Source organism: Eschrichtius robustus, chromosome 6, assembly GCF_028021215.1.
Source record: "Eschrichtius robustus isolate mEscRob2 chromosome 6, mEscRob2.pri, whole genome shotgun sequence".
Classification (NCBI taxonomy): Eukaryota; Metazoa; Chordata; class Mammalia; order Artiodactyla; family Eschrichtiidae; genus Eschrichtius; species Eschrichtius robustus.
The window spans coordinates 135,430,032-135,457,120 of NC_090829.1; the positions used below are offsets into that span (position 1 = coordinate 135,430,032).

Genomic DNA, 27,089 nt, shown 5'->3' on the forward strand with positions numbered 1-27,089 from the left:
GGCTTAGAGATCACACGATTTCATTTGTTCTTCTTCCTCCTCGTTAATACTGCAAACGCTTTCAGCGACTGATTTGCTCACCAAATATTTATGAGCCGCCTGCTGTATATCAGGCACTGAACTAAGCCCTGGGATAGCTGGCCGATTGCTAGGTATTAAGGTTCAATACGAACGTTTAGAAGATTATTCAGAAATCAACTCCAGAGCTGCCTAAAGAAATAGATCAAAGAATCCAAGTGAGTAAAAGGGTCTTTTTTTTTTTTTCTTTTTGTAAGTGGACAGTTACCAAGAGACAACAAAAAGCGTGTCACGAAATTTGTGTAGGGTCCAGGGACTTGGCTGGGTCATAAACAAGGTCTTAATTACACAGCTTAGTGTGGTCCCATTGATTTAAGAACATTTATTAAGTGCCCCCCACCCCAGTTTCAGGGTCCTTCCTCTTCCTCAGATGTCTGCAATCCCATGACTGTATGGTCGTGGTGATGGGGCTTAAAAGCCCAACAGGTGCAAAAAAGTTCTAGCAGTCTGTTGTGTAACAATATGAATATAGTTAATGCCACTGAACTCTATGCTTAAAATGGGTAAAATGTTGCATTATTTTTTTTTTAGCACAACTTTTTAAAACCTGACGGATCTCTTCCAACACCCCTCCTCTGAGGGATCATTTCCCTGCTGGAAAGACTCACAGGGAGTGTGGAGTCCAAGGATGAGGAGGCTGCCTCATCTGTGTCGTGTCACAGGGACACAGATAAGCCACAAGCCACCGCCCCCCACCTGCTCTGCCAGGCAAAACCCAACCGCAGCCGGGGGTCTCAGCATCTGGGCGAATACTACTCAAGGCTTTTATCTCTTGTTTTCTGGAGAAGGCAGGAATTTTCCATCTTTACTTCTCCAGAATTCAGATTGCTTCTTCAAATGTGTAGTTCTACAGAGCTCGTTCTCTGAACTGATAGAATCTTGAGTGAAAAAGAGAAAGAAAAAGCCAGCCTTACACTTGGAATGGGAAAAGCACAAAAATGTCTTTAGAACATGGCTACCAGTGCTGGAGATCTGCTTATACTCTTCAAATTCGTCTGGTGAGGATGAACAAAATAAATTTGGAATCCGTTTTTCGCTTCTGTCATCTCAATTGAGTATCTCTGGGCTCATGGGCTGTATAAAAATTAGGATTTAATATCACCTCTCATCTCCGCTTTCTCTTTGCTCTCTACCCTATGGAGGACAAAAAATGGCTCTTGGCAGGGCTGGTTTCATGGTTGTGGGACCCCTGCAGTCTGTTGCCCAAGTTCCCATGCTCAGAAGAGCCCCGTGCTTGGTTTAACGCTTTGCTGTCACCCTCTCGAAATCCTTAATGATTTTTAAACCACGGAACCCGTATTTTCATTTTGCACTGGGTCCCGCAAATTATGTAGCCAGTCCTGCCCTTGGTGATGAAAATTTTTTTCAGGTGCTTTTCACAGTTTTTCACATGCAATCCCTCACACCGTCCCCACTTCCATGGCCAGCATCAAAGTTCCTTCCTGGTCATGACAGTAGAAGGCAAAATAATTTCTTAGGTCTTAAACAAAGATAAGGGTTTTTTTTCCCTGTTAAAAATTACACCCCTTTTTAAAGTAGCAACACAAATCTTAAGTAGGGGATACAGTACTTCAGTTTGACGTACTAAAATGATTTGTCTGTAAAGAAGAAAAAATTTCCTTGTGGGTCCCACCGATACTAAAGTAAGGGAAGGGAAGGCTAACTTAAGAGAAACATATTCACTCCTTAAGCTCAGAGATTCTGGCTCCCATGGAGTGTATGCAAACGTTTCTGTTAATACTGAGCAAAATACAACTTCGATCCCTAAGATCCTAACTCATTCATGAAAAGCAACAGGAAAAGAAGTTACACTGAACATCGTAATCAACCAACCAATAGGTACCAAGGGCTTTGTCCTCACCACCCGCATCCCTTCTCCCATTGTGGGATTTAAAGCATTTTTGTGAAAACAGCATTTGTGTTTTTTTAAGGGGTGTAGGATCTAAATCAATTCTAATATATTTTGAATACATTCATCATCATACACTAAAAGCAAATTCCCATTTTGTGGTTCTCAGCGGAGAGTGACAGAGCCTTGTTTGTGACAGCCCCGGGCATAAGCAATCATTGTGTAGCTTAATTAGATATTCCCTGTGCTAGTGTGAGGGACATATGTCTATTCACTGTAACAAACACCAAGAGCGGCCGGGTGCTTTCAGGCTCCTGCTATATGCAGATAAAGGCAACGCAAGTGCAAGCTCTCCCAAGGACCTGTGGCCCCAGCCGGCCCCAGCACGCCCAGCCCGCATTCACCGATTGGTTCCAGTTTATTAACAGCCTATGAACTTCTCATCGGCTCCTGGACTGGTCAGGACTGTCACCTGCAACTGCCAGGCCAGAGCCCCCTCTCCCGCTCCTGGGAAACCGGGCGGGTCCAGCTCTGCTGCGCCGGATGCACCGTCGGTTTTCCACACAAAGAATCATGTACTTAGGGAGTTGCAAACTTCAAGAGTGGCAAAGCAGATCAACTCTGAGGCAGTTCCAGACAGGAAGGCCACCCCATGCGGAACAAGCAACTCTAAGCTAACCTAGACTTGGCGAATTTTAAAGCAACTTAAATTCTTACAATGTCAATGTTTAAATGTCACTTCAAAGTTGGACCTAGAGACGATCATACTAAGTGAAGTAAGTCAGACGGAGGAAGACAAATATTACATGATATCGCTTAGATGTGGACTCTAAAAACAATACAAATGAACTTATTTATGAAACAGAAAGAGACTCACAGACAGAAAACAAACTTATGGTTACCAAAGGGGAAAGGGGAGGGGGAGGGATAAATTAGGAGCATGGGATTAATAGATACACACCACTATATATAATATAGAGAAACAACAAGGATTCACTATATAGCACAGGGAACTGTATTCAATATCTGATAATAACCTGTAATGGAAAAGAATCTGAAAAGAATATATATATATAAAAGCTGAATCACTTTGCTGTACACCTGAAACTAACACAATACTGTAAATCGACTATAGTTTGATAAAAAGAAGAAAAAAACATATATCACTTCAAACTAACGAGAATGAGGGGGCAGTACCAAGTGGTTGCAATTCAGCCCATGTCTCACCTTCTCTTTGGAAAAGGCAGAAAATGAAAATGGGGAACAGAAACCAGAACGTCCCTGGGTCCCCAGTGGTGTTTGTCTCCTGTATCCATCTCGTGACCGTGGTCCTCCATTCCGCTCTCAGAACGAAGTCCAATTTCTTTCAGCTGAAAAACTATCTTACACTGCGTACTGGTTTCCTAGAGCTGCCATGGCAAAGTACCACAAACTGAGTGGCTTAAACAACAGAAATTTACTTTCTCACAGACCTGGAGGCTGGAAGTCTGAGATCAAGGTGTCCGCAAGGTTGGTTCCTTCTGAGGTTGTGAGGGAGCGTCTGTTCCAGGCTTGGAGATGGTCATCTTCTCCCTGTGTCTTCACATCGTCTTCCCTCTATGTCTGTCTGTCTCTAAGTCCCCCCCTTTTATGAGGACATGGTCATATTGCATTAGGGCCCATCGTAATGACCCCATTTTAACTTGATTACCTCTGTAAAGACCCTGTTTCCACATACGGTCACATTCTGAGGTCCTGAGGGTTAGGAATTCCATATATCCTTTTTGACAGACACAATTTAATCCATAACACACAGTTTAAGGGACATAACAAGAAAGCACCATTTACTCTAATCCCAATTCCAGAATGATGAAATATTGGGGTTTGTGGACATCGTGAAAATACAAAACTGTGATTTCCCATCAGCTGCCAAAGAACAGCCACAATGGTGAGTTGATCTTGTTGGTGCCTGGCCAAGTATCCACAATGACCTCTACGGTGACTGGGAAATAAATCAATTTCCAGCAGAGAGGGGCACCCTTTGTTTTCGTCCCCTACTGTTCCATAGGGGCTACTCTGGTGGAACTTGACTTTCTAAGAACATGGCAGTTCTATTTTGAAAGGTCAGATCTTGAAAAGCCCTGATGGAGAAGTGAGTGGACCCCAGAGATGTGATGACCGGAGGTCACCCAGCCGGTAGTGGTAGAACAAAGGCTGTAGTCCAGGGCCCCAAAGGCCAGCAAGGTACTCTAGTGAGGGGACAGGATAGAGGCAGCACCAACTCCTCCAATGGCTCCACAAAGCAGTGGGAAGGCTTGACGCCTGCCTGTGAGGGTCACCCTTCAGTTGAGCCCCCCGGAGTCTGGGGAGCTCCTTCCTGGTCGGCCTTGGCAGGATGACTCTCCCCTTTTAGGAAAGGGTCTCGGGAGTCCAGGAATCCCCAGTCTGGATCTCTAAACAAAGGCACATTGTCAATCAGCATCAGGGCAACGCTGCCAATAGCCGGACAGCTGTGGAATTAAGGTACCAAGGAGAGAGGTGCACCTGCGTCAGCTGAGAGTTGATGCTCTAATTCAAGTCAGTAGTGTAGAGAAGAGCTGAGCTCTTGGAGTGAGGCAGATCCTGGTTCGAATCCCAGCACCACCACCTACCTGTTGTGTACCTGGCGCCCACTATTCAAACTTGACTTCTTCTGGAAAATTCCTACCTCTCCCAGTCGCCATAAGGATGAGCATTGATCATGCATATTCATTCCTTGATAACAAGCCAACACAGAACTGACCTTGAAAAGCGTCCTTTTTATTCAGCTATTCTTCCTGGAAAGAAATGGAGTGGTTGCATGGTGGATGCAGGGATAGGATGCTGTTTTTACACAGATTAGAATAAAACTTTATTTTCATCTTATCCAAAGTTCTTTCAGAGAATGAATAAACAGGAAGCAGCTGTCAAGAGAGCTGTGTGGAGGATATGTTTTCCTTCCCCAAGGCATCACTTTATTCCACTCCCACAGGCTATAAACTGTCAGAATATATCGACAAGAATAATTTAAGAAGCCAGCTACAGTGACTCCAGTGAGTTCCTCATCCCCATCCATCGTAAACAGCCGCTCTCCTTGGTCAAAGGAAAACAGGTGGAATGTCAATACATGTACCTATTTCTATTGAGAAGTTTCTGGCAAATTAAATCATTAGCCTAGAAGAAACCCCAGTGTGTAATGAGGATTTGGTGTTCCATTTGTGAGAACACGAATCTCTTCCAAGGGGCAGGTCCCTCTGAATACTTCTGTCGACGTTTCCCATAACTGTTACCTCTGTGAGGTCAGCAGGGTGGGTTACCATCGCTCCAATTTTGCAGGGGAAGAGATCAAGGCCGACAGGGTCAAGAGATTCCCAGGATCACACGGCAGATCCAAGACCGAGACCAGGAATAGTCCTCTCCACTGTTCCAGACTGTTCCAGACTGTACCAGACTATTCGACACTATTCCATGCAGTTCTACACTGTTACACACTGTCTCAGTTGTACCTTGGGACCCTAAGCAGGGAAACTTGAATAACTGTGCCACTCGCTCACTGTTTTCCAGCATATTCCAAATGTCTAAGAGATCTGTAGAGCCATTTTATCTTTGCTGTTAATGAGGGTGACCTCCCTCCGATCATTTGTAACCTCATTAATGTCTCCGGATCTCTTAGACACAGGGAAGCTGGGTGGTCCCCTACATGAGGTTATTTCAGAGTTACCTGAAGGTCCTCCATCAACTCACCTCCCAAATAATAACTTCCCAACTTCTTATTTCCTTGTTTATCTCAGATAGCCATAGAGCTGAAATGCAAATGTTTGTAGGAAAACAAATATTCAATACAAGGCTCCTCATCAGTCATTTATTTCCCCGTGTGAGCCAGCTGATTAGAGATGTATAAGACAGAAAGATCCCACAGAGATCACAGTGCAAACCCTCATTTCACAGACGTGGAAACAGAGGTCCAGAGGGGTCACGGGCAGGACACAGCCAGAGACAGTCTCTTCACTTTGAGTTTGGTGCCATTTCCAGAAAACCAAGTTCCTCCCTGGGCCTCTTTCTAGGAACAGGTGTGGGAGCCCAGGGCACAGGGCCCCAGCTGTGGCCAAGCAGCCGCCCTTTGTCCCCGGGGCTGGCAGATACTGCTACAAGAGTGAGTCTGCCTGGGGGCCAGGCCGGCTGGGAGCAAATCACTTCTCTGAGCCTCAGTTCCCCCACCCGAGGAAGAAAGAATCATAATAACACCACCACCAGCCTCAACAGGGCTATGGGATGAAATGAGGCTGTCCGGATGAAAAGCTTAGAACAGGGCCTGGTGGGACCCAACCACTCAGCAAATGTGTTTACTCATGCCCTCCACCCACCCACCTGACTCAGAAATTTCTAGCAATAGAAGTTGGCATTTAAATTAAATCTCCATTCTCAGACACCCTGGGTTCCCCGAAACAATCCACAGGAAAGAGGGGAAGATTTTCTCCTCCTAGCTGATCCCTCTCCATCCATCCATGTCTGGGCAGAGGTCGCCAATATCCTCGGCGGTCCTGGCCACCCTGGGGGTCTGGCCCTGTTCCGCTGGGAAACCGATGGTCCTGGCGGCTCTGGGAAGGTGGGCTGTCCTGTAGGCCATCAGCGACCAGACATGTCCCTGAAGATGGGGCGATCCTTGGCCTCCTGAACGACTTACAGTCTGGCCAGCAGCAGCCTCCAGCCCTCTGCCCCCAGCTCCACTCCCAGAACAGCAGGGGGCCCAAGCCCTGCCCCTTCCCCTTTATGGATCAACAAGCTCCCTGATAATTCCCTGCTTAAGTGTGTGCGGTTAGCCGTTGATAATAATCTGTCTTTTCTGCTGGAAGACCCACCCCTCCCCGAATTTCCCTCACATTTTCAGGTGACCAACTGCCACAGGACTCAAGTCTGTGAGTTCCAGCTCTGCCCCTGGGATTCTAACAGGGTAATAAAAGCAAGATGCAAGAAGTGTTATTCGTATGACCTTAATTTTGTGATGTAAACAACGGCCCCTACGAATCCCAGCATATATGGTTCAACTACATTGATACACACCAAAGCATATTAGAGCTTAGATTATTAGATATGGGATAGATTCCATTAAGTCACGATAGACATTGGGTAACTTGGACAAAAGAGAATTGGAGCTTTGTCTACTGTCTTATCAGGATGACCGATAATCATCAAGTGAAACGCTCGCGGTGCAGGGTAATCTGACGGCCCTCGTGTACAGCCTGAGACGCTAGCTCCGTTAAAACAGACACAAAACAGAACACTGAGGTCCAGCGCCAGCTTCTCTGCGGGCTCGCACTGCCCCCGCTCCCCGAGCTGCACCTCAGTCCCATGGGTCTGTCTGTCTTCCTCTCCCCTGCCTTGTCCCTCTCTGTACACTCAGAACCCAGGGCCGTCCAGCCCAGGGCAGGCCCTCCATACTCTCGTTGAGTGAAGGACATCTTGAGTCGTGGTGGACAAGGCTTGGGGGATGGGTGGTCTTTGCAGAGACGGGTGCTGGGTGCTGAGAGCACCGACCTTCCCTCCCACCTCCCCACCCCCCCAGGAGAGGTTGGAAGCAGGAGCAGAGACCCCCATCTTCTTCCTCTGTTCACACGTTAGCCCTACTCATGAGTCTTCTGTTCATCCCCACTCAGCAGCAGATTCCAGTTTAAAACATTTAAACCAGATTTAAATATATTAGAAGCCCAAGGACACCAGAAAGAAAAAAGAAAATAAACAGAATAGAGTTAATCATACGCAACTTGGGTTCCATGATACGGTTCCATCCTGGCTGCCCTGGTGGTGGAGACCATCTTTCTTCTCCTTCCAGGAGCCCCTTCCACCCACTAAGACCTCTCAACACCTAAGGGAATGGGGGAGGAGGGCTCTTCTGCCTGCCTGTCCGAGGCCACTTCTGGGTCCTAGTGTCATGCCTAAGAAGCAACTTCCCCAGAAGACTGAGAATGGGAAGGTAACCCCCTTCAGGGGGGATCCCTCCAGGGTTGTGGCCTTACCCTGTGGTTTCCACGAGACAAGCACAACAAAATATAACACAAGGAGCCCAACAATCACCAAAAAAAAATACTGTCAAACTCAAGTCAGGCAGTGGAGGGGCTGCTGCAGGACTGGGGCACCTTGCCTTACTGAGTGCTGCTGAGAGGCAGATATGCACCCAAGACAAAGAGGGAGCCTGACCCCACAGGGGCAAGAGCCCTGAAAGGCTGCAACTGCTTCCCTCAGGGCAGCCAGGGTGGTAGGAGGTTCCTGGGGGCAGAGTTAAGAAATGAGGAGGCTACACAAGCAGGCTTTGTGGAGCACATGGGGCGGGAGAGAGCAGAGAAGTTCCAGACAATTTCTGCAGCTGTCTGGGACATGGCAGCCCACAGCCACCCCAGGCTCTGTTCCCTCGGCTCAGAAGGCCTCCTCTTCTCTGCTGTCCCTGCTCTATCAGAATTCCATCCTCATTTGGTCACCTATTACCTCCATTTCTTCTTTGGCAACAGAATCTTGGTTTTATGAAGGGTCACAGTGGGCTGAGACATATGAGTACATTCCCCCGTATCCCTCGCAGCTAAGTACAGCCACACAATTAATAGGTTCTGGTTAATAAGACCAAAGTGGAGATATTAACTCAGTCTTCAGGGAAAGCAATGTAAAGGATGTTGATATAGCTAATGTAAAGGAAGTTGGTATGCTTTTTTTACCTTCTGTCGTTCCTTTTTCCTACCACTTGGGAATGGAGGTCTAATGGCTGGAGCTCCAGCAGCCATCCTGGAGAGTGAGGTGATCTTGAGCATGAAAGCCAAATATTAAGATAGTAGAGCAAAAAGCTAGAGGGACTCACCGTAGCAGCCCTGGCATTGCCAATCCTCAGATTTCCTTTACAAGAGAGGAAAAAACTTATCTTGTTTTAGCTACTGTTATCTTGTGTTTTCCATCTTATGCAGGTGAACCTAATACTGATACACCTGGCCCATTCCACATCCTCTGCCCAAAGGGATGAGAGCTCTTCTTGTTGTATGTGGTCAGGGGTGGGTCAGGCCCCTGGAAACATTTTTCCTAGTTAGGTAATGCAGACAAGAATTATGCACAAACTCTTGTGGGCTTGCAGCTGTTTCGATGATATACTGTGGTAGAAAAACTATCTCCAAATGTAGTGGCCTGAAACCACCAGTTTATTATTTCTCAAGATCCTGAGGGTTAGCAATTTGTTCTCAGCCACCCAGGAGCACTGGCAATGGACGCACATTGATGGCACCATCCAGCCAAGGATGGAAAATGCTCCCTGGTACAAAAGTGAACAAAAGCAGTTTGCAGCATGAAAGCAATTGCTTAAGCCTGCTAACAGCCCAGGCGGGAAGTCCAAAATGAGAAATGGGACGCTCTCTAGTGTCCTGCCTCTCAGTGGGACTTACACGGGGTCCAGCAGAGGAAGGGGGAATGTTTGGCCACCTTCACGGCAGGCTGGAGTCGACCTCCCACAGGATTTGGCATCCAGTGATAAACGGAGGCTGGCTGCAGACGGGCACTGGCTGTCTGAGGCTGTGCGGTAACCCAGGAAACTGAGAAGAGAGAGAACAGGGGTCAGTTACTATATCCACTGTGGATGTTTAGTTTCCCAAAATTCGCAAAGGTATCTATAAAAATACGTATGGCAAGATCTCTGTTTATACAGCAAAACAGTCTGAAGGTGATAAAGGAACATGATGGCTGGGATCCGTCCATTCATTTATTCATTCACTCATTTAACAAGTACTTATCCGGACTTTATATGTCCAGGCACAGTCCTGAAAACAAAAATACTTATATTATAAAATATTTATAATATAAATTGGAACAGGAAAGAAAACGAAGCTTGCAGGTAAAGGGGTGATGGTCACCGTGTGGTTACACGGTCAGTGGGGAGAAGAAATTGGCAGAAGTGTGAACACCGTGAGGCTCTGCGGGAAAGGTGATCCCAGGAGAGGAAGCTACAAGAGCAATGGAGCCGAGGCGGGGACAAGGCTGGGTGTCGCAGAAGGGTCCACAGGGCCTGGGGGGCAGGGGGGGGCGGGACATGGAGGAACAGCAGGACCAGGGGTCGAGAGGCAGGTTGACCCCACGGAGTCCCAGGCCGCTCTCTCCATGGGGCCTTCTGGCACAAGTGCAGGGCTTCAAACATGGCAGCCGGTTCCAAAAACACCAAAGCTCAAGGGCAGAACTGGGTGGAGCCTTTGGGCCCTTGGATTTCATTCTAAGTGTGTGTCTAAGCTCCAAAAGCTTTTTTTTTTTTTAAATAAATTTATTTATTTACTTATTTTTTGGCTGCGATGGGTCTTCGTTGCTGTGTGTGGTTTTCTCTAGTTGCAGTGAGCAGGGGCCACTCTTCCTTGCGGTTGCGCGGGCTTCTCATTGCGGTGGCTTCTCTTGTTGCGGAGCACGGTCTCTAGGCGCGCGGGCTTCCGTAGTTGTGGCACGTGGGCTCAATAGTTGTGGCTCTCAGGCTCTAGAGCGCAGTCTCAGTAGTTGTGGCGTACGGGCTTACTTGCTCCACGGCATGTGGGATCTTCCTGGACCAGGGCTCGAACCCGTGTCCCCTGCATTGGCAGGTGGATTCTTAACCACTGTGCCACCAGGGAAGCCCCTCCAAAAGCTTTTGAGTGAGAAGGACTGACCTGACCTGTTTAATTTTGTTAAGAGTTGGGGGCTGGAGTGGTCTTGTCTTGCGTTCATTGGAAGAAGCTTCGGTGTTAGTCATTTGTCCAGAAAAAAAGTAAAAACTGAACAGTCAGGCTGGCTTCTAACATCGTGGGGCTCAGGAGGAAGAGTGGAAAGAAGGCCCAAGGCCTGCATCCCATCCCGCCCCTCTCCCCAGCCCCACTCCATCCTGCACTGCAGGCCTCATGCACAGCCATGGAAGGAGGGCAAGCTCTGGGGGGACACAGGCCCTCAGCCCCGGACACTCTTCTCCCCATGGGGAGGGACACAGCCAGAGCAAGACCCAAGCGGGGCCCCTAAAGTGTGGGCATGGGGCAGGCTGCCTGAGTCTTAGCATCCAGACCATGACCTCAGGGAACTGGGAGCATGAAGATTTGACCATCAGGCCGTAATCTGGATGATCAATTAATTCCCCGATAGACAGCATCTCCTACTGAATACAGAGACTCCCACAGATGTGCAGCCATGGTGTAGCCTCAGCGTGGGGAGATATTTCCAACACCCATACACCATCCCAGCAGAAGGAACAGGGAGCAGCATGGTAAATGGTGTGCACAGAATCCTACCCAGAGGCACTTGGTCATGGCCGACAACCTATCTTCGGTACAATCCTCTTTCATTGATTTTAGAAGAAGCTGGGTTTTGAGGCCACATGGTTTGAGACCCACCCCAGGACCCCTCTCACCCTTGCCCCCTTCCACCTCTCTAAGGCCACGTTGCCTGACAACATAAAAGAGACAGGTAGGAATAGCCAGGAAAGTTGCTAGGTACGAGGACAGGCAAGAGGGGACATTAAGGGAAAGTGGGCCCCAGCATAGGAAGCGCCCGCAGAGTGGACACAGTTGGGGATGTTGCCTGGCTCCCTTTCCTGGGACTAGAGTTGGCATCTCTTATTCGTGGAATAAAATAAACAGAGTTTTATTCCCCAGGAGTCCTGTTGGGGCAGGCATGGCATTTGGCTAGAAGACCGTTTGCAAGGGTCCGCTCAGATGAAAAATATATCTGAAGAGGGTGAGTTCTGTTAACAGGAGGGCAGGGGGACGGGTTTGTGCTGAATGACTGTGTGTCACGCTGGGGTGAGGAGCCAGAGAGGGGGATGGGAAAGAAAGAGAACAAAAATTAAAATCGGTAGTAGATGCTGGCGAGAAGTGGCCGGGGGGTAGTTTGGGCTGCGTGCTGTTAAGGGTGATGTGTACAGTGCAAACTCAGAGGCCCGGGGACAGCTCCTGAAGCCACACTATTGTGGTGGCCTGGAAACAGCCTATAGGGAAGGGGTGACAAAGAACAGCTGTACCCCAGAGGGTATCCCGGGGCTTCGGGAGCCCCTCTGCTCCCACTATAGTCAGAGAAAGCAGGAGCAGCCGTGGAGGAGGCCAGGAAGAAGCTGGGGGGGTGGGGGCGGAGGGGAGCGGGGAGCAGCCCAGCAGCCCAGCTGGCTTGAGCCACGCCCAGCACAGGAGACCACGGAAGCGACTGTCTTGATCTGGGCTGGTACCCACAGCACTGCTTTCCCGGTCCCTGCTACTCTCAGCACCCCAGGATTTTACACCTGAAGACTGATAGCTGCCTCAATTCTTCCCTTGGATAAAGGGTACATGAATCCCACTTTTCTGATGAGTGGTCAAGTATCTGAAAATGCAGGCGAGTCCCTGCTTTATGAAAGCAAGTGAAAACTTGCCCTAAATGCCCCCCATCACTTTAAATGGATCCACTGTTAAAAGTGGGAAGAATCAAATGAGTTAATAATGGTGTTGTTGCTCTCCTCGAGTGTCATTAACCACAGTATAATACTTCCCATCTCCTCATTTGCACACAAGCAGCTGCCATGTGCCAGGGAAATAAAAGTCATAATAGGGGATGAAGGCGCGTGGAATTGGCCCTGACCTTAGTCTCCACCCAATGTGGGAAGCAGTGCCAGTTGCCACAGCTACAGGCAATTCCCTCCCATTGGTGGGGGGAGCTGATGGAGGCCAAGGCCACCCTGGGGAGATTCTAGAATATTCTGGCATCCCAGAGACCATTAGCCTAGACAGGGTCCCATCCTGGTGACCAAGAGCTCCTCATTCTACACACTTCCTGGGAGGCTTTCTCTGATAGAAGAACTGCTCGTCTCCAACCCTGTCCGCACGTTAACATGTATGAACATCGAGGCAAGAGGCACCGTGTGAAAGAAGCAGAAGAATTCCTCCCTGTCTCAGCGTGAGCTCCGCACCCAGTGAGACTAGGCTGGCCTCAACCTTCTCTGGGTCTCGGTTTCCTCGCCTGCAAAACAGGCAGCTGCCCTCCCCGCCTCATAGGGACACCATAAGGCTCAATGAGATGACAGATGTGAAAATGGTTAACAAAAAATAAGGGCAAGGGTGTCCCTGGGCAGGTCACATGGCCATCGCAGCTGGTTAGAACCGGCCACGTGGCCACGGGGCAGGACACCTGCCCGCACGCCCTCAGCTTCGGCAGCGTCCTGCACAGAGCTTGCCCTTTCCCCTCCGCGGTGCCCTGCTGGGCAACCTTGGGTTCTGACATTTCTGAAAATATGTTTTGGACTAATTGACAGATCAGAGGCAGGCAGTATACTGGTGTCTCAATCCTCCTACGAACTGCCTTTAAACAATAGATGATTGCGGAGGGAGGGTGTGTGTCCCCATGGCTGTGGCTGGGCTTTTCCCTGTCTGCCCCTCCTCCCCCCACCGCCCTTCTGGCTTGCCTTGCTCACCCTGCTCCCAGCCTCCATTCCAGCCCCCATGGCCTGTTCCCTGCCCTCTGGCCCCACAGCTCTGCCCGTCCCCTTCCCAACCCCCGGTCCTCCAGGCCTGCCTCCTTACCAAACCCTCCTCCAAGAGGCCTCGGCCGTAAGCTCCTGCTCCCTCTTCTAAACACTTAAAGCCTCGCCATCCTCAAAACCAGGATCCCCGGACCAGCAGCGTCGGCATCGCCTGGGCGCTGACTACAGCGAAGCGTCTCAGCATCTCAGGCTCCACCCTGGCTCCTGGACCCGGACGCTGCACTTAACAAGATCCTGGCGCTCCAGATGCCCTGAGCCACAGCAGCTCCGATTCCCTCCCAGCTCATCCATACCCTGTAACCTGACACTGCTGGTCAGGTGTTCACATGTGTCTACCCCACGCCCTCAAGTGGGTTACACGTTACTAGGAGGCAGGGAGCCCACACTTTCTCAAGGGCCTGGCACAGCGCTCTGCACATAGCGAGCCCTCAGTGAACTCGGCCAGTCCGTCTAGATTCGGCCTCTGCACTCATTCATTCAAGTATTCACTGAACACCTAGTCGAGAGGGGCCCAGCCCTGCTCAAGGCACTGGGGTACATACAGCAGAGAACACCGCTTCCGTGGAGCCTCCCATCTTGAGTGGGAGCAAACAGACGTGTATAAATACATGGGCAAGTAAGTGACCGGGCCATTCTAGCTGCTGGTAAGCACCACGAAGAAAAGAAAACAGGGAGGAGTGACAGTGGGACCGGCGGGGAGGGGGCACCACTAGGGTGGGTGGTCTGAGAAGGCCTCTTGAGGGGGTCATATCTGCACCGAGAACTCCATGGTGAGGAGACCTGGGGAGAGGCTTCCAGCAGAGGGAAGAGTGGAGGGCAAGGGCCCCAGAGGATGGGCTTGGCCCACGTTCCGGCTCCCGTTCTCTCTCCCCGCCCCGTTCCAGGCAATCACACACCCTCTGCGTCTCATCCGTCCAATTGCACCCTCTTGGAGCTGGAAAAACCCCAGGTCTCAGGTCCAGCCATCTGTATCTGTTCACCTCCCCAATGTGCATCGTTGGTCATTTCTTCATTCTTTTCTCCACAGCCAACTTTGCTCTTTCTCTAAACATAGTTGAGACTCCCAGGAACAGGCATGAGGAAAGAGGGCTTCTTCGAAAAACATTCTTCTTAAATCAGTTTCATTCTCTTAGATGGGACCAGGTGAGGCCATCATGGGCCTCGCCACACACGAAGTGTGGTCCTCCAACTCAGCTGGGAGCTTCTTAGAAATACAGAACCTCAGGCCCCACCCCGACCTACTGAACCAGAATCTGTACTTAGCAAGACCTCCAGGGAATCTGACGTGGGGCAGAGCTCTGCCTCCATTCTCCACTATCTCTAGAAACCTCCAAACGAGGTTTAGAACAGCTAATCTTTAGGTTTAGGTCTAGAACAGCTAACATTACTGTGAACCATGCACCCATCTAATTCTCGCTTTAAAAAGTACCTGTGACCCTCCTACATTGTTCGTGGGAATATAAATTGGTACAGCTACTATGGAGAACAGTATGGAGCTACCATATGATCCAGCAATGCCACTCCTGGGCATATATCCGGAGAAAACCATAATTCAAAAAGATACATGCACTCCAATGTTGATTGCAGCACTATTTACAATAGCCAAGACACGGAAACAACCTAAATGCCCCTCGCCGGATGAACAGATAAAGAAGACGTGGTACCTATATACAATGGAATATTACTCAGCCATAAAAAAAGAATGAAATAATGCCATTTTCAGCGACATGGATGGATCTAGAGATTGTCATACTGAGTGAAGTAAGTCAAACAGAGAAAGACAAATATCATATGATATCACTTATATCTGGAATCTAAAAAGTAATGGTACAAATGAACTTATTTACAAAACAGAAATAGAGTCACAGATGCAGAAACAAACGTATGGTTACCAAGGGGGAAAAGGGGGGATGAATTGGGAGATCAGGATTGACATATACATACTACTATATATAAAATACATAACAAATAAGAACCTACTGAATAGCACCGGGAACTCTACTCAATATTCTGTAATGGCCTACATGGGAAAAGAATCTAAAATGGAGTGGATATATGTATAACTGATTCACTTTGCTGTACACCTGAAACTAACACAACATTGTAAATCAACTATACTCCAACAAAAATTAATTTTAAAAAAGTACCTGTGAGGTAGATGTGAGTAAAATTATGAGCTTCATTTTGCAGATGAATTAACTGAGGCCCAGGGAGGTTAAGCAAGCTGCCCAATTTCATAAGTTTGTAAGTGACAGGCTGAGTTTGAGCCCCAATGGCCCGACTATATATAGAGCCTGCCCTCTGACCACCTCACCACTTTATGGAGTAGGAATTGGCTCAGAGGCTGTATCACTCAGCTCGGACTGCTGTAACAAAGTACCACATACTGTGCAGCTTAAACAGCACAAATGTATTGCCTCCCGGTTTTGGAGGCTGGAAGTCCAAGATCAAGGTGTCAGCAGGGTTGGTTCCTTCTGAGGACGGATCTGTTCCATCCCTCTCTCCCAGCTTCTGGTAATTGGCTGGCAATCTCCGGCATCCCTTGGCTTATAGGAGCATCACCAGATCTCTGCCTGCATCTTCACCTGGCATCCTTCCTGCAGATATCTGTGTCCAAATTTCCCCACCCCCCTTTTTTTAAGGATCAGTCATATTGGATTAAAGCGCACCCTAATAGCCTCATTTTAACTAATTACATCTGCAACGATCCTATTTCCAAAGGTCACAGTCTGAGGTACTGGGGGTGAGGATTTCAATGTGAATTTAGAGGGGCACAATTAGTCCATGACCGAGGTTAATAAAACAGTTGTTAACAGCTAACATTCTGCTGTGCAGAGTGCCTTAAGGGTATCAACTCACCCAGTCCTCTCCACGGAACCTCTATCTAAGTTCTATTTTCATCCTTGTTTTGCAGATGGAGGGAACTGGGTCACTGACAGGTAACGTCTCTTGTTCTAAGTCACACAAGGAGCTAGGATTCAAACCCAGGTCGTCTGGCCTCGAAGTTTGCACTACAGTTGTCTCAATATATTGTATGATTATACTGAGGTCACATTTATATAGCTTCTTTAGCAAGTTGTTGATGGATTTTGGTTCAGTGTGTTCAGGAAAGTGTCTCTGAAGCAGAGCCCTGTGGGTGGAGAATCCCTGGTGTTCAGCGAGCACAGGGACAGAAGGGGCTAGAAAACCCCATATCCTTGGTGCAGAGAAAGCAGGCACTTAAAGCAAACAAAACCAGGACATCACCTCAGTCTGAATGAAAACCATAAAATAAGTGTCCTTCTGTGGTGCCTGGCATGTAGCCGGTACTCAATAATATTAGCTACTGATATCATTTTACTAAGCAGCTACTATGTGCCAGGCTCCGGGCTAGGCACCTTCCTCATAGTTCCTTCTAATCTGTATAACAGCCCTAGGAGAGAAATACTATTATTCCCATTTTATAGATGAGGAAACTGAGGCTCAAATGAGTCTTGCGGAGGCTACAGGCTAGCTCCTATCCACCATCCAGGCATCAGGACTCTGCTTTGTAAGACATAAATAGGCTGAGCCTTTGAGCAGAAAAGCCTTAAAATATTCCAGCGGAGGAGATTTGCATGTTTAACGTGGATCGTCTTCTCCGGAGTTAATATTTCCAGGTCAGAGCGCCTTCAGGAGAGGACGGAGGTGGCCTCCCAGCTCCAGTCTCCTTAACTGCACCCTGGGAAGTCTCCACACTGCCTTTCTTTCTCCCCCGCGGTGGTCTAATCTGGAGTCAGATCCAGCCGCTGGCTCTTGCAGACGGAGAAGGACTGCAAGCCAACGGGAAAACAACAGGTGAGTTCTGAACAGTCCCCTTCTGTGCCTCGGGCAGCGTGTCTGCCTGGGCGACCGCGGGGCCACACTGACTTCCAGAACCTTCTGTCTCTGCAGGTGTTTTAGGAACTTGGCCTCAGCGCTTCAGTGACCCATATTTTATTACCTTTCAGGTTTCTATAATTCATCATTCACTCCTTTCTGAAAACCTAGAATGAAAGTTTAGCAGCTCAGTGCCCCGGCCTCTCTCCATTCTCTCCCCAAACACATCGGCCTGTTTGTTCCCTTTCATCCGCGCTCTTCCTGTTGCATTCTGTCCGTTCAATGGGGAAAGAGTGAAACCGGATGGCTGGACCCAGTGCGGGGAAATGACTTCAGAGCCACCTTTGTTTCCCTCATTCCTTTGAGCACACTTGGCCCTGCGTCTCTATGAAAGGGCTTGTTTGAACCATTTGGAACATCTAGCAAGCGGGAGATGCTGCGGCCAGAATCGCTTGCATCTTTTCAGGCTGCCTGAGACTCTGGGTGAAACTGCCAAATTTTTGCAACAAAACTAACCATGACATTGGACATTGTGTTATAAATTAGCCACAGCCTTCCAAGCAAATTGTCTCTTTTCATTGTGTCAGCGTAAGCCTTTGGGACGTTTGGCTTCAGCTACTGACTTCGGGGAGACTCAGAGAATATTTTTGTTCGGCCCCAAACCAACCCTTCAGACACCAAGCTGCATGTGCTACGTATCTTAATTCACAGTTATTCTTATCATACTTACTCAGAGGATCCCTGTTAGTTATTTTCCATTTCTCTGCCTAAAATTCTGTCAATAGGCTTTTAAGTTTTGATGTGGCAGGAAACATCTCCATTCATCTTTAAAACAAAAAGATGTACTTCTCTTTTTCTGGGCTTTCCACAATGATTATTTGAAGTTTCTTTTAAGGAAGAGTTCTTTGCAAATCTACAGTGAGAGGTATTAAAATATGTTATTATAGAGCTCTAGGTGACGTGTAGAATTTCAGCATTTGGTACTCACAGAAGCAGTGAAAAATTTCTGTTTCTGTTACATACATCACCCTGGGTTTCAAAAAAAAAAAAATGCATCTATCCATCAGCTTGAGTTATGTCACCAATAGTCAAATCAAGCTTTTGTTATTAAAAGGAAATCTGAAAAAATCCTCAGATGCTATCTAATTTCTTTTCTTACTTTTAACTTTTTTCCACAGAAAAGGTGGCATGGGACAAATCTGGACTCAGAAATAATTTTTAAGTAGTAAACTTTATTAAAATGAGGTCCAAATGACATTTATTAAAAATGAAACAGAGGACTTCCCTGGTGGTCCAGTGGTTAAGACTCCGTGCTTCTACTGCAGGGGATGCGGGTTCGATCCCTGATTGGGGAAGATCCCACATGCTGTATGGTGCAGCCAAAATAAATAAATAAGATAAAATAGAATAAAACTTCTTATATAATATGTGTAAAACACATCCACTAGATTTGATAATCTATAGTGTTTTAACCAGAAGAGAGACCACCGCATTGTGCTGCCTTTGCCCTTCCACACTGGAAAGAAAGACAACTGTGACCATCACAAAGCTTTAAAATAACACTGTAAGTAACTATTAACATCGTGTCAGTGCATAACAACTCGATTAACTTGCACTCCCTTTTGAAAATAAGCAAAATGCGTATTCTTTCTTATTTTCCCAGTAGGAATCTTTATTTAATCTGAACTGTTTCGAACTATGATTTAGAGTCTGTTCAGATGGTCCCCAAGTGAGAATGGACCAAATGTGTCTAAGGAGCTCTGCTCCATCCAGGAACACTTACCAAAGGGTAAGCCACTTCCTCCCCCCCATTTTCTTTCTCTCCTCCTCTCCTCTACCCAGAAAGGAGCTCAGTGCCCCTCTCTCTACAGCTCCTTCCCTGTCTTCTGTGTTCCAGGAAGAGTTACGTGTGGATGGGATGGGGGAAGCCGATACAGGGCAAACATTAGATGGAGCGGCCACTTCTCGTAGCGATAGTGTAAATTTCAACACCTCTAGGGTAATGGACACTTTCCAGAGAATTTTGCTCTTCTTAGAAGAAAGCAGCACTTGAAAGTGAACTCTGTTCTTTCATTACAGGTCTAAACTCCAGCCAGTTTCAATAGCACATTTTAGCAAAGACGACCTTTTACACTTAGCTGGCTTTCTGCAAGAAGACAGTCTCTTCAGGGACAACAGGGGGCTTTGCAGCCTGTCTGTTCGTACAGAGGGGGTGGACGGTGCTGTACACTCACCAAAGCATCGGGGCCCCATTGTCTGTCACTGCAACAGTTCCAGCTTCTCCATCCAAAGCAGGGGTGGGCGGCAGGGTTGGGGGATCAGGCAGGAGAGGTTTTAGGTTTCTATGAAAGAAAAAGGAAGCCTGACACACCTACCTCCTTGGGGTGAAAGGAGTCACTAACACACACACACACACACACACACACACCCATACAACCCCTTTAGGCAGAGACAAGAGTGGTTGTTATGGTGGATGCAAGTTGCTCCCCAAGAATGTCCTGAACGTGGGAGGCCACGGCAGCTGTCCCCCTTGAGCCGGCCGACGGGGCCCCTGCCAGGGCTATAATGGCTTGCTGGCCCTTGCCAGCTGTCACACTCTGCATGCCGCTGGAGCTCCGGTCCAGCAGAAGGGGTATCCAAGTCACCAGCATCAACAAGCGCCAAATCCTGTGCCCATGCTGGGCCCACACGGCCACCTGGAGCCCTCTTCTGGGGCTCACCCGAGAGCACTTTAATACACACTGACCAGAGTGTCCTGCTGATGGTGTCCTGGGCTGGGGAAGGGAGTTCTCCTTCCCCAAGACAGAGATTTGGGGAGGTTAAGGGCTAAAGAGAAACATCAGGGACACCTCCAGTAAAGAGGGGCCCTTCTGGAGGGAAGAGCAACGTGTGTGTTTCCATCTCTGATTCCCGGGGCGCCCCTGCCTACGGAGGGGGATGTTAGGCCACTGTCCCAGGTTGAGCTTCTGTCTTTCTCGTTCACTTCCTCTTCCTGCTGGCAGAGGAAGGCCCCGGGAACCCCACCTAGGATGTGGGAGGAGGAGGAAGACAGAGGGTGAAGTGTCTGGGGTCTACCCCAATCTGGCACCTCAGCTACAGGACAGAGGGGTCCTCAGGGTGAGGGCAAGCTTTGCCAGAGGGGGCTGTGCAGGATTCATGGAGGTTGGATCCTGGGAGCCGCCTCTTCTAGGACATGGGTGAAACCCATCAACTCCCCAATACTGGCTCAGCCTAGGCTGCCGCCTCCATCCATCCTTTCACCCCGTCCCCAACCATCCCCATCGTGGCCCCCTCCTCAGCTTCCTAGAGGCCTGGTCCAGCTGGAGAGAATTCTGGAAGCTGGCCACCGATGGGGCAGCTCTGCCTGTCCTGTCTGAAGGCACATTATCAACCCCAGAAACCCACCACCCTCCCACCCTCTGGGAGCCTCAGTTTCACCGTCTATGGCAGGGGTTTTTTAAATGCCCAGCTCATACGATTCCCGTGAAAATCAAATGCAAGTGTCTGTTGAAATGCTTTGGGAAACAGGATGCTTTAACAAAAGGGGGAATGATTAGTGAGGTCTTAAAACTTGAAACTTTCAAGGTGATTTCCTTGGTCTCTCTCCTTCCTGCCTCATACAGTTCTGCTTGGAGACTTAGGTCCTTCCTGCTGAGGTCTCTTCCTCTCTCCCTAAGTGAGTCCCCCAGCCTGCTAGGGGGTCCTTCCAGGCCCCTTCCCTCTCTAGGAAACCCAGGGGAAACTCTTGGATTAAAGCACTGTTTGGAGTTTGCACATTTCAGGGATGAATCTGTGAGCTAGTAGAGATTTCACACCAATTCTTAGACACTCCTGGGACACACAGTCGTTGCAAAGCTTTGGGAGGATGAAGAAATGAACAAATGATTCCGGCCCTCAAAACAATCACAACCCAATGCAGAGATGTCCTCCACATAACACCATCTAGGCTATGGGAAAAATGCTATCAATGGTCTCCAGAGCGTGATGAGAGGAAGAAGATGAGAAATCACCAAGACTCTGAGAAGAAGTAATGCTGGAGCTGAACCTGAGGCCTGGGCAGGATGTTATAGGCAAAGCTGGAGGTCAGAAGCAGAGATCAGAGTGAGCCTATGGGGAGAATGTTGGTGGAAGAAAACAGAACAAAGCAGCCCTGAAATCAGCAAGCATGGCCAGTGGGCTCTGAGAGCTGAAATCAGTCCCCATTATGATAGACCCTTCAACAGCATCCCTCTTCTTACACCAAAGGGGACCATGGTAGAGAAGCTCATTTTCTTTCAGTTACTGTCAACATCAGCACTGTCCGGTAGAGCTCTCTGTGATGATGAAATGGTCTCTGTGCTGTCCAACAGATGGCCACTATAGCCACTACTAAGCACTTGAAGCAATGCTAGTGCAACCAAGGAACTAAACTTATAACTTGATTTTATTGTAAATAGTTAAATTTTAATAGGCACAGGTAGCTGGTGGCTACTGTATTGGATGGTAGAGGTTCAGATACCAAAAGGTCCTCTTTCCCATGCCATTTGGCCATGGGATAATGACAAGCTGCAATAGTATGCCCTGGTGTTGGGATAGAAGACTTCTAGGGTCACTGAGTAATCTCTCCCTTATTTGGGGAAGAGAAAAGTTCAGTTCCACCATGAACAGATATGAGTGTGTGGGTGGGTTGTTGTTTTTGGATTTTGTTGTTGTTGTTTCCTGCTAAAAGGCCAATTTCTACGTGAGTTTTTACTTAAGCAAGAGTCGAGTCGCTGACAGAATGAATACGTGTCTCTTTTGGGGAGGAAAGAAATCCCACCCCCAAAGCTCCTTAGTCCCTAAAGACCTTTTAGTCAGAGAGAGGGAAGAGGGAGAGGCTGGGAGTAACCATTCTAATGCTACTGGTCCTTGAGCCCAGAAATTTAGTTCTCAAACCTCGCAGGAAATCACGTATTTAAAAAAACCTGTTACAACCATGCTCATAGCGGCATTATTCACAATGGCCAAAAGGTGGAAGTAAACCAAGTGTCCATCTATAGAGAACTGGATAAACAAAACGAGGTATATACATATAATGGAATATTATTCAGCCTTAAAAAGAAACAAAATCCTGACACATGCTAAAGCATGAATGAACATTGAGGACATTATGCTAAACGAAATAAGCTGGTCACTAGAAGATAAATACAATATGATTCCACTTATATGAGGCCTAGAGTAGTCGGATTCATAGAAGTATAATGGTTGCCAGGAGTAGCAGGGAGGATGGGGTATTGTTTAATGAGTATAGAGTTTCAGTTTTGCAAGATGAAGAGTTCTGCGGATTGGATGCACAACAATGCACTTAACACTACTGAACTGTACAATAAACGGTTAAGATGGTACATTAAGTTATGCATATTTGACCACAATTTAAAACAAACCAATACGCATATGTATACCAAAAAGCAGAGGCAGAGGGCAGAAGGAGGTAGGCACAGGAGTTTTAGCCTCACCATGCCACCAGTGCTCCAAGAACAGCCGCACTCCACCCGAAAAGGCACGTCCCTCCCTCCTTCCCTCCCTCCCGGAGGCCTGTCCTGTGATTCTCCATCGGGCGCTCACAATAATGTCCTTAAGCGGTGCCAGCAGTACCTCCGCGCCGGCCTGAGGAGCGGGTGGCCAATGAGCACGCGCCTGCGCCAGACCTCGCGCCCCCATTGGCTGCGCCCAGCAGCCCGCGACCCCTCAGGTTCCCAAGCCGGGTTTAAAGGGGTTGGGCGCGGGCTACTGCCCTGCCATCCGCTCCCCGCGCGCAGGTTTGCGGGGAGGGGCGGCCTGCTGAAAGGTCCACCCCGGGGCGTTCCTGAAGGGCGCTTCGGCCCTCCCCACCGTCCCCCAGATGTATTATGCGGTTTCCCAGGCGCGCGTGAACGTGGCCCCTGCGACCATGTTGCGGCCACAGCGGCCGGGAGACGTGCAGCTCGGGGCCTCCCTGTATGAGCTAGTGGGCTACCGGCAGCCGCCCTCCTCCTCCTCTTCCTCCACTTCCTCTTCCTCCTCCACGACGGCCCCCCTTCTCCCCAAGGCGGCGCGCGAGAAGACGGAGGCGCCCGCCGAGCCGCCGGGCACGGGAGCCGGGCCGGGCGCGCACGCGGGCGGCGGCTCCCGGGCAGACGCCAAGGAGGAGCAGCAACAGCAGCTGCGGCGCAAGATCAACAGCCGAGAGCGGAAGCGCATGCAGGACCTGAACCTGGCCATGGACGCGCTGCGCGAGGTCATCCTGCCCTACTCGGCGGCGCACTGCCAGGGTGCACCGGGCCGCAAGCTCTCCAAGATCGCCACGCTGCTGCTCGCCCGCAACTACATCCTGCTGCTGGGCAGTTCGCTGCAGGAGCTGCGCCGCGCGCTCGGCGAGGGCGCGGGGCCCGCTGCACCGCGCCTGCTGCTGGCCGGCCTGCCTCTGCTCGCCGCAGCGCCGGGCTCAGTGCTGCTGGCGCCCGGCGCCGTGGGGCCGCCCGACGCGCTTCGCCCGGCCAAGTACCTGTCGCTGGCGCTCGATGAGCCGCCGTGCGGCCAGTTCGCGCTCCCCGGCGGCGGCCCGGGCGGCGGCGCGGGCAGCCCCGGCCTTTGCACCTGCGCCGTCTGCAAGTTCCCGCACCTCGTCCCGGCAGGCCTGGGCCTGGCCGCGGTGCAGGCGCAGTTCTCCAAGTGAGGGCTGGCCCGGGCCCGGGGCGCGACCTCGGCCCGGCCTCCCGCCGCCCAGCTTCTGCGCGTCCCCGCGCCCTGCGCCCCGCGAGAGCAGGGCCGAGCAAAGAGGGCATTTCGAACTTTCTCGCCCGGAGAAAGGGACTGTTGGGCGTCCCCCTCCCCGCCCCCACCCCGGGGAAATTAAAGTGACCCGAGCGGATGTTCGATAGGGCGTCGGGGCTGTTTGGGGTTCTGGGTGGATTCCAGCTGCTTTGCGCAGCAAGTGCGCACTCCCACTGCCACTGTCACCCAGCGCTTGTCTCTCCCGGCTCCTGGAGTCGCGCGCTTCGCAGGGGGTGATGTGGACTTCAGGGCGCCATGCTCGCCCAGGGTGCGGCGGCAGGCCAGGCCCGAGGAGACCAAGGGGCTGCTCTCGGAGGGCGGGGGGGAGAGGTGGCGGTGTTTTCCTCTCCTCGGCCAGAGGTCATAGGCGCCCTTGTTCCCAGCAGCCAGCCCCTGTTAGAGGAGGCTTCCCGACCCCAGAAAGCCGAGAGAGACCACTTAGTCGGTGCAGAAGGTCTCGGGCGTAGCAGACGGACAGACCCTCTGCGGCTGGACGGTTGGCGTCGCGGTGCCACGGGAGGGGGCGATGACAATTCCCGGGTCGATGGGTGTGCTGGGTTGGGAAGTCCGCTTTCGTACCCCGACGATTACAATGCAGCTTTTGATAATCGCATAACCGTGTGTTTTGTTGCGATTATTCGCTTTGAAATCCTGGGGTCTTCTTAGAAGGGCAGTTTAGAACTCAAGATTCATCGTTTTGTGCCCCCCTTCCCCAAAGGTAGCGTAACCAACATTTGAGCTTGCTTAAAAACAACCACCTTTCCCCCGCAGAAGGGGTTCCCCGTGTCCTAAAAAGTAGGTAACAATGCGTTTCGCCGTTGCCGTCCTGTCAGAAAGCACGATCTCTAATTAACGTTGTGCCTCGTTAAAAGACGCGGAGGGGAACCGGGAGTCTCACACAGCAGGCTGCTCGGAGCGGCCCCGCTGCGGTGGCAACGGCGGGATGGCGTTTTCCGCGCTGTCCCTTCACGTGCGGGTCCTTGGACCAGCGCGTGGGGCGGGTCATCTGGCCGCTGTGCGATTGAAGAACTATCAGTACATTGATTTGTTACAGACGTTAACAAATTACTTCACCCAAGATGATTTTATGATCTTTCAGAAGCTTGCTTTGGATTTTATGTTTAAGGTTTTTGGTTGTTGGTAGTAGCCGAATTTAACTGGCATTTTATTTTTTTCTCTAACTTTGTTTCGTTGCGCTGTGAAGAATCAACAAAATAAACATGTAAAAACCTTACATTTTCCGCCTGATTTGTTTGTTAATAAAAGTGTAAGGTGCCCTGGTGGATCCAGAACCTCAGGATGAAGGGTAATAATTAAATGACACGGGTCAAGATTTTTAAACCTGACTTCCTGATTTGTAAAATAATCCAATGGAGTCAAACTGTAGGTCAAGTTCAGGCATCGCAGGTGAATGGGTGGGTGAGAGGAGGGAGGGAGGAATTCCAGAAATTAGTTCTTAGCCAAGCTGGGGCGGGGGGAGGGTCTTTTTACACTACAGTCTGGAAAATGGGTTATGAAATACGTTTATGATAAAATTATTTTCTACTCATCATATTTCTCAGAAATCTACTTTTTTCTGTCTCAGTGGACAGAAGCTTAAACAATATCTCATGGCTATGAGCTTTCCCCCCCATCATTTAAATCAGGTTGGAGTTGTCTCCCAGGAAATTATGACCTTGGACATCATTTTATTCTAACAAGTGAAGAAAACTCTTCTGTCTGATGATGTTACAAAGAATTTGGAATGTGGACTTGCTCACATGCGATATTTAAATATTCATAGTTATTAATGAAATACAACCACATTTAAAGGTAGGGGGATCATAGGGGAGAAATAGTGTCCCCTTTAACCTGTGGAAAATTAAAGAAAGGCCAGATAAGGTGATTTACTCAATTTTATCCACATTGGTTAATGTGAAGCATGTATACATTTAGGAAAAATGAGCATTCACTTCGGGAACACAGAAGGGATTGGTGGGAAGGAGTGCAGGCCAGATGGAATTGCCTTGCCTACCATCCTGGCTAAGTGTCTATTTACTCAAGGGGAGGGGCAGGAGAGGACTTGAGGGAAAGTAGCGCTATGCACCAACCCATTTCGGGGAAGAATTTCTCATTCTTCCTGACTCTGCCATCAGAATATTCACAGGCTTCTATTATAACTAAATTTGAATTGTGGCCTTCTGTGTATTTAACAGCTGTCTTTGCTTACCTTGCATCTTGACAATGGACAGAGAGAAAATGAACAACTAAATCAAAACCAAATCAGGTCGCCCCTGAAAAAAAATATTTCTAGGATATTAGAAATAAACAATTCCTCCAATAGTCCCGACTATATCACCTAGATGCCATCCTCATTTTGAAAACCATCTCTAAAAGAAGCAGAAAGCTATAGGGCAGAAAAGGGATGGGTGGTCTCCCTCCTGTCTCTACTCATAAACTGGAGCAAGTACCAGTGCCTTATAGGAAAGGTAACACTACATGTGATTTTTTTATTTAACTGAAAAAAATCACAACCTATCATGCTTTCCAGAACCACTAAAGATTACGAGTGAATTTCACAAGAATATGCAGGGCTATTTTGAATATCATCAAAGTATTTAAGTTATCTGCCTGCATGTAGCATCTTATTGGCCCATGTGCCAAGCAAGATGAGCAGACCCCCTCCTTATAAGGAATTTACATCCCGAAAAATAGCATCAGAGGGCATTCAGGAGTCCTGTAGAATCAAAGGCAATTATATATGGTGCCCCAAATGCAAAGTTAGACCTCTGAACATATGTCTATGGGAGGGTAGCATATTCTGCAGACACAATATTTAAGTGCAGACATGTATGTTGTAGAGCAAGGAGTTGCTTTTTGAAATCTGCAGGCAGGCTTTTTGCAGAAGGAACAAGTTTAAGCTGGTCTTGGAAGCGGTTGGGAAAGCAGAGAGGGTGTAAGACAGGCTCCTTGAGAAAGGTTCACCCGGCTTCAGAAGCACAATGAAAAGAAACATGTGGCTCAACGCCAAAAAAAGTTCTCTGCATCCAGCCAACCACCAATTTGTGATCCCAGCGACGAGAGTGAACAGAACCTAAG

The 27,089-nt window shown here is 49.1% G+C and overlaps 1 protein-coding gene across 1 annotated transcript; it reads left to right on the forward strand.

The window, feature by feature from the left end:
- Window positions 1–23,100: 23,100 nt before the first annotated feature.
- On the forward strand, window positions 23,101–23,913 carry OLIG1 (oligodendrocyte transcription factor 1). Its single transcript, XM_068545757.1, has one exon. It carries the CDS (start codon window positions 23,101–23,103, stop codon window positions 23,911–23,913), a length of 813 nt encoding a protein of 270 aa, XP_068401858.1.
- Window positions 23,914–27,089: the final 3,176 nt, after the last annotated feature.

Coding starts and splice junctions, on each gene's coding strand:
- OLIG1 (XM_068545757.1), top strand. CDS start 23,101: ATGTATTATGCGGTTTCCCAGGCGCGCGTGAACGTGGCCCCTGCGACC.